The following is a 12,983-nucleotide window of genomic DNA, read 5'->3' as shown; positions in this document are numbered from 1 at the left end:
TGAACTGCAGTGAAAATGATAGTAATAGAAAGAGGGACTTTGGCATTAAATAGACTTGATTTTGCTAATTTGTATGGCTGAAACTTTGTATTAGTTTCACATAAACTTCTGAATACATTTTTGCACTGTGTGTTTTGTTTCCCATAACTTACACTGTAAGCTAATTAATGGTCAGCGTGCAAAGGAAAAATGATAAAGGCAAGAGAAAGCTATTTCAGTATTTATCTGGGCACTTGGGTGTTGTTTCAAGACTTTAAACATTTCAAACCCATCCTCTTATCTTACAAATATCACAGGATCAGTCTTAATTAACTGTGTTTTTAAAGGGAAAATGTATTAAGACAGCCAACCTACCTCGTTTTTCAAAATTATGTTTAAACTCATCTTCCTTGCACATAATGTCTGTGTGTCCTCCGATGCCAAAGCTAACTCCGTAGTCCTCCTGGACCTTCCCATCGCTCAGTTTGTTGTGGAGCTGGTTGGGTGTGGAGTTAAGGGAGTGTCCACCTTGATCTTCCTCATCACAGTCATAATCATCAAGAATGGGAGTCTCACGAATGGGCATTCCTATGACAGAGCTGCCATGCTGGTGAGTGCCTCGAGAGCCCCTGTAGCTGTCACGGCCCTGGGGTCCGAGTAGAACAGAGGGGATGTAATGGATCTCATGGGTGGCCTCGGTGCTGGCACTCTTCTGGGGGATACGGCGACGCTTGCACCATCGATGACGTGTATACAGAACAAGGGTGAAGAGGAGAATTAGGAGGAGGAGGGCAATGAGGCCTCCCTGAATAAAAGCAAGAAAAAGAGAAAGAGAGTGAGAAGAGAACACCAGGAACAGCAACTCTAATGTTAACACTGGTTATGTCAATATTAGACGTGTTACACACAAATGCAAACACAAAACTGATAACTATTACAGTCAATGCTTCAGTGTCAATTACACTAGGTTGAATGCCAATTAGCTCAATTTGCCAGCTATTCAAGAGGTCTGGAAATCAACAATTCAATATGTGAGGTAGGAGGGTCCTGGAGAGACAAAATACTTTGTACACAAACTACAGTGCAAATGTACTGGTCATCATTAAGTAAAAAGGAAACAGTCTAAAACATAATGACAACCTCATGGACTAACTGCATCAAGAACACAGCTAACACAAATATGTCAGATCTGTATGTATGTCAGACATATAAATTGATATAAAATAATTGGTCTGCTGCATGAAAATATCGCTGTGTGGCAGTGTTTGAAAGATGATTTATTTGCTTACGTCCTCTCTATTAAGTATTCATGTTATCTTGGCATCTATCTAACCTCTGTATTAGATCAAATAAGCTGGTGAGGATCAAAAGTATTTCTGGACTTATTCAGGAAAAGAGAGAAGAAGAATGAAATGCAGGGCATCCCAGTAGCGATGATGACATTAGCAAGTAATTAGGGGGTAGGAAGGATATAGACAAACACTAACTCACACACTAACGCACTTGCACACTATGAAATTGCTGTACAGCACGCTGCAGATCTTTAGTGCTCGAAATCAAAACTTTGTTAGCACATTGTGCACTTTCTGCAGTCAACCATGCAGTAGATACCTGCATAGTATTCACATACATTATCATGTACAGTACAGGAGGGGAACAAAATATTATTAAATAAAATAACAATGACAACACATTTATTATGTACAGCAGTTTTCATTCATATTGATACTCAAGGTGATACAGTATAAATAACATAGAACACACAACAGTAACTACAATACAATAATTGAAACAATACCAGTTACACCTTTTAAAATTATGCAATCTAATACATCAGACACTAGAATCTTAGAGGTTATCGCACCACTTCAGCTTCAAAAATAATGTATCATTATTAAGACCCACAAATCTACTGCAGAGATATTAGATTGGATCGCATTATGCTGTGCAGGTGTTCCTGTTTTTGGGTCTGTTCCTTATTTAAAGTCAAACTAACACATGCACACAGCACAATTGGAGAAGTGCCACACACAGCATGCCAGGGTTGTTAGCTTGTTTTACCCTCTCTTTCGTCCGTTCTCTAAGACTTTTCTATGGTCCTGTAAATTCACCAAGGTGAATCACATTTCTTCATGGTTCATTCAATATCATGGAAACATCAAATGCCCTGCCATACATACTGTGGCTGGATGATAAAGTCAATCCATATGTACATACAGAATAGTGGACGTAAAGTGAGGGCATGACATATTCTTTGATTTTTCCCCAATGGCATCCAATAGGGGAGACACGATATTTGGTTTCAGCTACACATGGCAACCTAAGGGTGACATATTTGTCAGACGGAAAAGACAAGAAAATGCAATGTCAGCACTTTTACGAGCACAAAGGAAAACATGTTCACATGCTGACACATACACACACACACGCAAAATATATCAGGACAGAATAATAAATAAAAACCACAAGGGGTCATTCATCACAACATTTAAAATTCCATCTTCATGAGGAAAAACAAACCCCTTTCAAATTATAACTCATGCACTGCTGGGTGTCCATAAATCAAACTATGCTGAGAGGAGAGGCGGCACAGGGAGGACTAATACCAGGGACAAACTTGTTCATTAATCTCAGATAGGATGGCAGCTTTGCAGAAATGCAGTCCTGCAAACTCCCCTTAGCCTGCACTTCTATATTAATTCCCCTTGAAGAATAGTAAAGCATATGAAGGCCTTATGTTTCATTTTAGCAGCAGAGTGATAATGGATTGACATTGCATTGCACTGCAGCACCAATGAAAAATTGTGACTTAAAATTGGAAGGAAAAAGGATAAGCTCTTGAAATCTCAGTTTAAAATATTCTTCTGACTTTCACTCAAGAGCAAAAATGGGTTTGTCCATTTGTAATGGAAATGTAAAGGTATTACACCTTCCACAATCAAAGCAGCAAGGCACATTTGACAATTAAAACTCAAATTACCCTCCTTACATTTAGATTTATATACAGCAGATTTGATACAAGTACAGCACAGACAGTCCAAAAACAATTACTTTCACTAAAAAGCTATGTAAAACATAGCACACCCTTTTTGTCTTTTCAAATCTCTGCTTACTTAACGCCATCCCCATCCTCAACGTCATTCAGAACAATGTTGCTCACATCCTTCTTCAACTGGGAGTAGGGCTGGTTCATTATTATGGGGAGACAGGGCTGCCTGGCACCAGGGGCAGGGACAACTGATTTAGTATGAATATGTTGCTAAAGGTTTACTTGCATTGATTGAATGTCAGCTGAAAGAGGAGTGAAATGCTAAGAGTAAAACTAGACTAAAACGGAACACAATCACTCATGTGAAGGGAGCAAAAGTAGCCTGTTTCACTGTAGACTATGCTTAGCTAACAGATTCATTTCCTCTACTCATGGACTAGCCCCACCTTTTCATGAAACATAGGTGATGCAGCCTACTGTTGCCCCTCCAGTTCACTCCCTTGTCTATCTTTCATTTATTTTTCCTTTTTGGAACCCTGAGTGTGTTTTATGAAGCTGCGGAGACATTTTGCTTGTCCTCACTCGCAATTCCCTGCTAACAAGTGCTGCACCTGGTTTGGAGGCAGGGCCGAGCCATTTCATGTAAACACAGGGTAGTGTTTGGTGAATACAGAGGCTAAAAAAAAATCAACTGTTGCTTTAATTAGTACAATGTAAATAAAATATTATTTCAATTTTTATAATGATGAATGATAATGGATCAATAATACATGTACTTATGTTCTAATGATTATTTAGGGCCCCTGTCAGTCACAGCCCCTTAGAATTGTCATGAAGTTTATTTTAGTTCTGTCTCTGACACATCAGTGCTCTAAACAGTTAAAGTTTCATGTACTTCTTCTGCCTTCCTGATTCATTCTCAGATTTCTTTCCTGTCCTGTTTTATTTCACAATGTTTTCCTCTACAATTCCACCGTTCTCCTTTTTTTTTTTGGTTCCTCTTGATTACTATGTGTCTCTCAGTCTCCATTCCCCTTCATGTTTGATCACATCTTTCTTCCACTCTTCAGTACAACAGCCATATAAATTCACAGTGGCAGATGTAGCCATGAGGGAAAATGGGCTTTCTGTTCATCTTCAGACCCTACAAATCCCCGCTGCTTTAGTCCTAAGTGACTTCACAGGGAGGAGAGTGGCTGAAAGCTGCACAATTCCATTATTTCTGTAGAATAGGTTTCCTTCACTACCTGATTACTTCCTTACTTTGCATCTGCTATTTACAATAACTGTCTTTGCTTAAAAAAAAAAACTAAATTATGCGGCCATGGGGCCATGTTTACTGTACATTATTCAAGCGTTTACTGTATTTCATAAACCTGCATAAAAATCAAACCTTCTGGGCTGGGTGAGAAAAAAAAAATACAACACATATGACTATAATACATTTGGTAATTTTGTTTTCTTCCACATTCAAAACACTCTACTGTAAAATAGCCAACATGGAAAAGCAAAGAGCGTTTTTTTTAGATGGCTGGGTCAGACAGAAATACAATGTAATTAACATGACTTCAAGAATTTGATATTTGTTTTTCCTGGTTGTTTTACAAACACAACTGTAATGGTTCCCTCTTTTATTGTTTGAATAAAATGACTATTAAAACAGCATAAAGTATATGGCCTAAAGGATAGAGACTGTGAAAAATAAAAATATATTTTATCAAAGTTAGAAAAAATCTATTTCAACTTACCAACATGAAAGGCAAATGAACAGCAGTGGCCTAAACATTAATACATGCAGAGTAGAGGGGGAAAACAGTCTACTGAGACACATTTAGTTTTCACTTTTCACAGTCATTAATTAGACTTACAGAGCTACACTTCATGACAGTGCTCTTGAATATAGTGACACCATAGGTACCTGGTTATAGTGTGTCACTTTTTTAAAAAGTAATGTTTCTAAAGGTTACGTAACCCAGAACAAAGCCTCATTAGACTTGCTTGATGGAAGTAAATATGAATTAAAGATATCCAATCACTGATTAATTGTAGATACCCCTACTGTGTGGCAATGAAAGAAGTGGGAATGTGTAAGTTTGGTGTGTTTTTCTAGCTTTTCGTTTTATTTCATTTGTCAGTCTGTTCAACACAACTTTATCTTTGTACTTGTGTCATATAACTTGCAAAAGCTATTTCCAATGTAATTTCCTTCAGCTTTTATTTAATTTCTTCTTAAATGATTAGTAAAATATGCATTCACTGAATTACTTCTTTTTTAAGAAGCATCAAAGTTTCAGAGGATATTTACAGTATAACTGTTACTGTACATGTTGTCCTATTTTCTCATTAATACTCATGGGGGTGTGTTTTCGTAGTTGTTTTGCTGTGATAAGTCTTTCTGCTGTTGTATCTAATCTCTTCAATGTTTATGTCATGCTCACTCTGATGGCATTTCTTCTGTTAAAGAACAGAAATAGCACTGTCACCACGGATCTCTCACATGTGTCACCTCTCTCGGGCGCATTCACAGAAAATAAGGGAGCCTGCATTAGCAGATGTCTAGACAGATGCTTTGCTGCATCTATCCTAAACGAAGGGAGCAGCATGAGATCAATAGCATCTACATAAGTTGAGCATTTTACCATTCCCTTATAAAATGATTTGCTTTGATAGAAAAAAATTGTATCTGTAAGTAAAGAATGAAATAGCATGTTTTGTTATTTCAAATGTTCCCCCAGTGCATACAGAAAATGAACATACTGTGTCGACATATGTGGTACCTTTTCTGTTCACTAGAAAATGATCTATAATAAATAATATCTAAAATAAATTATGTATGAAGCAATTTATACTTTTGTATACACAGTAACAAAATAAAAAATGTGAGTATGTGCCTGAGTGGCAATTGGTTGCAAATAACACACAAATTGCATACCCAGTATTGACGAAAGCTTTATCAAACCCTCAAACCACATCAAACTCTTTAACAGCTAGGAGGTTTGTTGATCAGTCATATTGATCTATTCTTTACTCTTGGTTCAGTAGCTTCAGTACAGGCTTAAAATGTGGGGAAAATGCAACTTTCTTATGTACCTTGGCATGGCAATGACTCCCTTATGATCCTAATAAGCTTCTTTATGCAGCACAACAACACAATTTGGAGTCAACACTCCAACACATGCTCTGTGGTTTAGCCACCATCTGTGCACAGTGGAGGCAATGGCTCACATAACCCCAGCTACAATCCACCGCCTGCTTCAAGGGGAGAGTGGATGACAGCAATCTTTAGAGTATTCTTTGGAACAAATACCACTGTGAAATACTCACAGTTGATTTGACAACCCAAAAGAAACAGATGATGCACATGTATTACCACAAAAAGAGACACACAAGCACAGGTGTACACACAGTACATGACCTCCTCTCCTGCCATGTGAATACAAACACACCTTAAAGGGCCTGTTCTGTGTCCATGCCACTGTGTGTAAGGCAGACAGAACTACACTCTCTGTGCAACTTTTTATTTTTATTTGTCACCATCTTTTATTTGTCAACCTCCCACTCTTTCTTACCTTCCCTACCCTCGGTGTTATATCCATTTCTCCTATCCCTCTCTCTCACCAGGAAGTTCAAGTGGCATGCGCCCTACAATCTGCTCTCCATTCTCTCTGTCCAACTAGCGTGAATGACAGGACCTGGCTCTCTGGTCAATGTTTCAACTCTGTTAAGTCACCTTGTAGAAACCATGCCTGGCCGGGCACATGGAAAAACACCTGTCTGGTCTGAGACACATGATACAGATACGGTGTAGCCAGACCGATATTAGCTTTACATGATCTGATTTTTAAGATGGTAAATGTTGGCACAAATGTTGTGGTGGTTTTGATGAACAACAATGTCTACAAGCAACTAAACTAGGATCATTTGTCCCGCTGCTATATTGCATAATATGTAGGTTTATTTGTGTCAACGACTCTGTGTGCTCATATTATCGAACAAACCATGTACAGTATGAACATGGTTTGTTCAATAGTTTAGGAATGCAATACACAGTGACAAGGTACATATGTTTTCCAAAACCATCTCATAATTGTTAAGGTTAAGTTGTTGTTTTTTTTCGTTTTTTTTATGAAAGTGGAATAATCTATTCCTTCCCCATCAAAACTAACTGAAAATCATTTAAATGTCCACAGCCAAGGTTATGTAAATCACAGGAGAAATTATACTGACCAAAGCCCATACCTAATCAAAAAATCAGATTATGGCATGATTGAAAACTGAATGAAAATCTCCCACTGCTTAACTGGAAAGCACCAGGTCGACCTTTCTAGTCTGTCCCTCTCACCATGGGAACTAATACATGTTTCTATCATCCTTCCCTCATCCCCTTTTTCCATTGTCAAGTCCTAACCCTTTCACTACTCCACCTCTCCATCCTCCCCGTTTACACGCCACAAAGCTGTATCAAACGCAGGAAAGAGATCTGAGATTAGATAATGTGTTCTTGAGCCCTGGCCTTGTGAATTATAAAGCAGAATTAAGGCTGATTTGCTTGTACGGTGCTCCCACCCACCCAATACCTCTCTCCCAGGCTTTTTCTGGCTTTGGCCCATACCCTACACCCACAGATTTCCTCTCTCAGCCAGCCTAACAATACGTCTGGTTCAGGATCTTCAAGCTTTGTGCCTCTACAGAAAAATGAAGTCTGCATCTATACCAAAGCTTACAGAGATAAATGGCATCTCAGTTTTGCAAGGGGAGTTCTTTATATATATGCAACATTTTTTCAAAAGGTGCTGTTTTGTTTGTGTTCACAGAAAATACATTATTTTCCACATTTAGCCATGCCCTATAAATTTCATGACTGATTTTATACAATAATCTAATATACTCTAAGTAATATACTACATACCCAGGTAACGGCTACATGCACATTTGTTGATTTCCACACATCAGAAGCATGAAAATTGCTTGCTATCGTCTTCATGTTCTAACATATTACAGACACCTAACATTGTTATCATTGTGTCTTGTCTTGCCAACTGGTGGCATTCTTCACACTGACTTTAATTAAAAGGTACAACTACAATCACGTTCATGTTTTAGTCAAGAACATACTAGAACCCTCCTCACCCAAAATAATTTGCATTGATTATAAAAATAAAAAAAAGATCCTACAGCATTGTGTCCTGCAGTGTATATTTTACAGTGAAATGTTACTATTATACGCTATGTAAATGAATTTGCTTCAGCTTGATAATAGAGGGGATAGGACTTGTGCATTATACCTCATCCATCTATGATCAGCATGGCTGAAAGAGGACATCAGTATTTACTCAAATCTACCAGGGCATTATGTTTAACATTTTTCCATTATGCTGCCAATGGGCATTTCAAAGTATAATCATACATAAATTTGTTTTGGCATTCCCAAAAATGAAAACAATTATCTTTGTCTCAGTCTGTTTGTTTTCTGCATGCATACGGTTTAAGGTAAATTAGACATTTATTTTTTTCTTTTACTTTGTTGATTTGTAGATTGTGGAATGTGATATATTTTGCAAATGACAATCAAAATTATAAAGTAGACCACACAGAATCCCTCCATGTGTCTTATCTGACACAATTACACTTTCTGAATAGTTGAAAAAAAAAAAAAGGGTTAAAATGAGGAATTGAATAGTGGACAGAAAAACAAACAGATGACTGCGTGCATGCTATCCATGGGGTCGTCCCTTGAGGACAAACTGCATGCATTTCAAAAGCACACTGAAGTAGCAATCGCTCCACATTCAGGAAATGGCTAGCATTTGTTTTCTCTCCGCCATTGTAATGGAGCCTGGGTATATTTCCCAGTATAATGACATCCCATGATGCTCACTGTTTGCAAGGTAACCAAGTATAATTGCCTGATGACCATGCACCGCTGCTTGCTCATTACTGTGGCAAATTAGTACTGCTGGAAAAAGAAGAGACTGCAATGCCCCAACACAGTAACACCACCCTGCTACATTATGACTCTTTCATTCGCTTTTGTAAGAGATACATTATATCTTCACATTTGAAGCAGTGCAAGCCAACTGTAAGCACACATGCCCTCGTCAGTGACATTTCGGAGAAAGAAATGTGATTAGAAAGGTAATGCCAATATTTGCAGTGTTGTCACAAGGGGCCAATACAGCCTTGCTCCAGCTGTTGATAACAAGGCAATATGAGGCCCTGGACAACGAGGCCCTTGGGGTGACTTTGATTGAGAAAAAGAAAGGGCTGAGGACTGTAAGGGATAGGGAATGGATTTTTGCTTTTGTAAAGATACAGACGTCACAGTGTGGGCATTGGTGTATTAAATATTTGTAAGCAGCAGCATGAGGACACACATAAACATTGTGTGCCTCTGTTTTGTGTTGAGGTCCATATGTTAAGAAAAAAAAAATTCAAGGCTTAAAAAAATCTCTAAGATTTTACTTTTTTCTGTGCTGTCAGGAGCTATTTTGTGGTATTTAACAGAATATAAAATAAGCATGAGAATGAAACTGTTAAACAAATGAGTTCAGCCTGGAGAAAGAAATACTGTCGCCTTGAAAGCTGATGGGTAAAATTGAACCATGAGTGATTATAGGTGTTTTTGATATGTTAGCGTGATCTTGTGACCATGCACCTGCATCAAAAGCAGCTGGGGCCTCAGCCCTTGTTAAATCCCCTGTCGTTTAGCTTGAAGAGAGGCCTTTATTTGTATCTGCCGCTGTTGGCCAAGTGTTACCACAACAGCTTGTGAAAGTAGACCTGTCAGCGAACGTCAGCAGCTGAAGGGGAAAGTAGTCTTTGTCCATTCGTGCCAGATTCAATCAAAAACTCACTTTCGCCCTACTTACTGCTCTCCTCCACAAACCCCTATTCCTGGTTCCTCTTTTCTGCTCCTTATCTCACAGCAATGTCTCCTCACTTCACTGACAGCTCCACACCACATATATCATGTTATATACAGTATACAGTTTCTACAGACACTTGCTTCCACCTGAAGACCTGGGGTTAAAACATAGGAGCCTGTAGGGAACATGTCAGTTTATCTTTAAGTCTGGCTAGAAAGGAGGGGGATACAAATAGGAATACTCCATCCTGCAGTGAAAATGTAATATATTAATATTCCTTTGAAAATGCAAATATAGTAGATGATACAGGTCTGATTAAGACTTGATCAATTCAAATAGCACAGATGTTCCCAATTGGTGCTTGAGTCATTAATGGCTGCTAACAAAGCACATCTGCTATCATTAGCACTAAGGGGAAGGAAAACAAGCATTTCAAATATACATTAATTGGAAATGTCCTCAAGACTTTAATCACTGTGCTTCAAGGGGCCATTAAAAGAACAGAAAGAATTGGGATGAATCAACACTGAGATATAGAGGAGATGAGGAAAAAAACGATTTGTCTGCTAGCCTAAGTTAGTATAGCAGTGTTTGGTGGTGCTATCTTTATAGTTCATAGAGGTTAATGAGATATGCAGTAAGGATGGTTAATTCCCAACAGTAAATACTGTATATCTAAAGTGATGTACCAACATGAGCATACCTTGGTTTCAAACCCTTATGTTGATCTGAATAATGCTTTGTATTGCACCTGTACCTGATAAAAGCTGTACTTTGTAACTAAAAACTACGCAATATATTGACTATCATGACAGGGAGAGGTTAATAGCAATGGTGCTTGCTCCTGTGCTACAATACAGAATGTAGATGTGAAGATATGTGCCTCACAAAAGGTTAGACATATTAACATAGTAATGAGGAAGGAGGCAGCGCTGTTGTTCTGTCCAGTAAAAACATGAAGCATCACTTTACATTCAGACAAACATATGTGGCTGAATGAAGTGAACTCTCCGATCCTCCTCTGCCAACCAGCTCTTTGCCCCATCTGCCAACTTAACTACCATGGGGTCAAGAGCTTTCAGCCGATCTGCCCCCCGCCTTTGGAACTCTCTCCCACCAGACATTTGCACTTCGGACTCTGTTTCCACCTTTAAATCCCGCCTGAAAACGCACCTATTCAGAGTGGCATACTCTGTCTCACACTAACTATGCAATCATGTTCTTGTTTATTTGTTGTACTGATGCACTTTATAGTCACATTCATATTTATTTCTTTATCTTTGCACTAAAATTTACCTGATTCTTATTGTTTGATGTACTGTTGTCGTGTTTTATGTGCCTTGTAAGGTGTCCTTGAGTGCTTTGAAAGGCGCCTTTAAATAAAATGCATTATTATTATTATTATTATTATTATTATTATTATTATTATTATTATTATTATTATTATTATTATTATTATTATTATATAGGGATGCACCGAAATGAAAATTATTCGCCGAAACCGAAAACCGAAAATGAGGAAACAAAGGCCGAAAACCGAAACACCGAAAGAAATTATTATGCCAATTATTAGTAACATTGCATTTATGGCTATGACTGTGTACTAACCTCACTAAAATCAAGGCATTGCAATTCAAAGAATAAATCAATTACAAAAGTATGAAAATATTTATTTAGCACTGACATTACAACAATGCACAATATAAAATTAAATTAAGTTAAAAATAACACTTAGTGTTACAATTGGTGGAGGGGTGCGATCGGTATCGGTCTAATAAGCAGCAACACAGAGCTATAAGCACGCTTTACTCTCACACGCGCTGCATTTATAGTCACACAAACACACACACCTTCTACTGTGCTGTGCGCTTCTCCGTCTGTAAGAGGGTTCTCCGCATCCATTGCGGCCCGGATCATTTCTCGTGCGCGCTGCTTTAATCCCACATCCAGGTAATGATCTTTATAACGCGGATCAAGTACAGTCGCGATGAAGTGCAGAGGATCCAAATAGATCTCAGTAAAACGTGTGCTCACAGACTCTAAGAGTGTACTACACTTTAGTACTGCAATTAAAGGAATAACGTCTGCTGCAGATGCATCAGAGGAGCTGATCTCTTTAGTTAGCTGTTTCGGCCTTGTTGTTTCAGTGATAAAAGTATTTCGGCCGAAAAAAAAATGCGCTTTTGGGCCATTTTCGGCCGAATATTTTCGGTGGCCGAATTTTCGGTGCATCCCTATTATTATATATTGAGAATCTACATGGTTAATTTCTTGCCTGAAAAAATATGAAATCTTAAGAAAGTGACTTATGAACAGTCCCACTGTGAAAATTGCGACTGTTTCAGTGACTACAGTGGAGTCTGATCAGACAAATGCTTTTTGGAACAGTCTGTTACATCGAGGGTTGCATCATGCATAAGTGGGCATGGTTTTAACTAAACTGGGTTGGAAAAACAATAGACACACAGCCACCTACTGGATCGATGTGGTAGAACAGACACAACTTCTTTCATTTTTGGCACTCTCCATCTGAGGGAAACGTGCCAAAAATCACATGATAAGGATGATGCACCTGAGCATGCAGATAAGAAGATACAAGTGCAAATCCCGTGGTGCAGTTTTGCGAGTATCAAATTATGGTTGCAATTAGTTTTTTGCAGTTTTGCAGATCAGAAGTTACAGTTGCAAACCCCAAAATACGCTTTCAGAAGTCGTGAATTACAGTTGCGGTTTTCCAAAGTTAGACAACTGGGATTCACTTTGGATAATCCGCTGTTACTGGTGAATGAAGCCATTTTCGGTCAACACCAACGATTAAGGAGTTATTTTAAACCCAGCTGAAGCATTCACTGAAGGGTGATGCCAGGAGTTGCTTCAGCTTCAGCACCAGCTATTCGGCTGGAAGGACAGATAGAGTCAACAGACGAAGCATCTGCAATAGTCGACACTTGCCACCACCTGTAGGTTGGGCTACAGCATCGGCCAATTGACAATTTAACGTACTTGGTGATGGACTGCTTGTTAACTAATCATTTAAGTTACATTTTTCTGAAACAATTCCACACCTACAAAATATGTGCCGAATCAAACAGTTGCATCCCCAGCATTTCAGAGCAGAGAATACTGCTTACTTTTTCTTACTTTCTATA

The 12,983-nt window shown here is 38.5% G+C and overlaps 1 protein-coding gene across 2 annotated transcripts in view; it reads right to left on the bottom strand.

Annotated features, from left to right (window-relative positions):
• The window catches only part of LOC133995312 (astrotactin-2-like), a 287,008-nt gene that overhangs the window by 199,508 nt on the left and 74,517 nt on the right, over positions 1-12,983 (bottom strand). For both annotated transcript variants that reach the window (XM_062434657.1, XM_062434658.1), the window contains exon 3: positions 355-784. In XM_062434657.1, coding sequence (XP_062290641.1) covers positions 355-784 — 430 coding nt within the window. The remainder of the gene's footprint in view (positions 1-354; positions 785-12,983) is intronic.

Source organism: Scomber scombrus, chromosome 15 (assembly GCF_963691925.1).
Source record: "Scomber scombrus chromosome 15, fScoSco1.1, whole genome shotgun sequence".
Classification (NCBI taxonomy): Eukaryota; Metazoa; Chordata; class Actinopteri; order Scombriformes; family Scombridae; genus Scomber; species Scomber scombrus.
The sequence above is the reverse complement of the archived record's forward strand: the minus strand, read 5'-3'. Positions and strand labels throughout refer to the sequence as shown.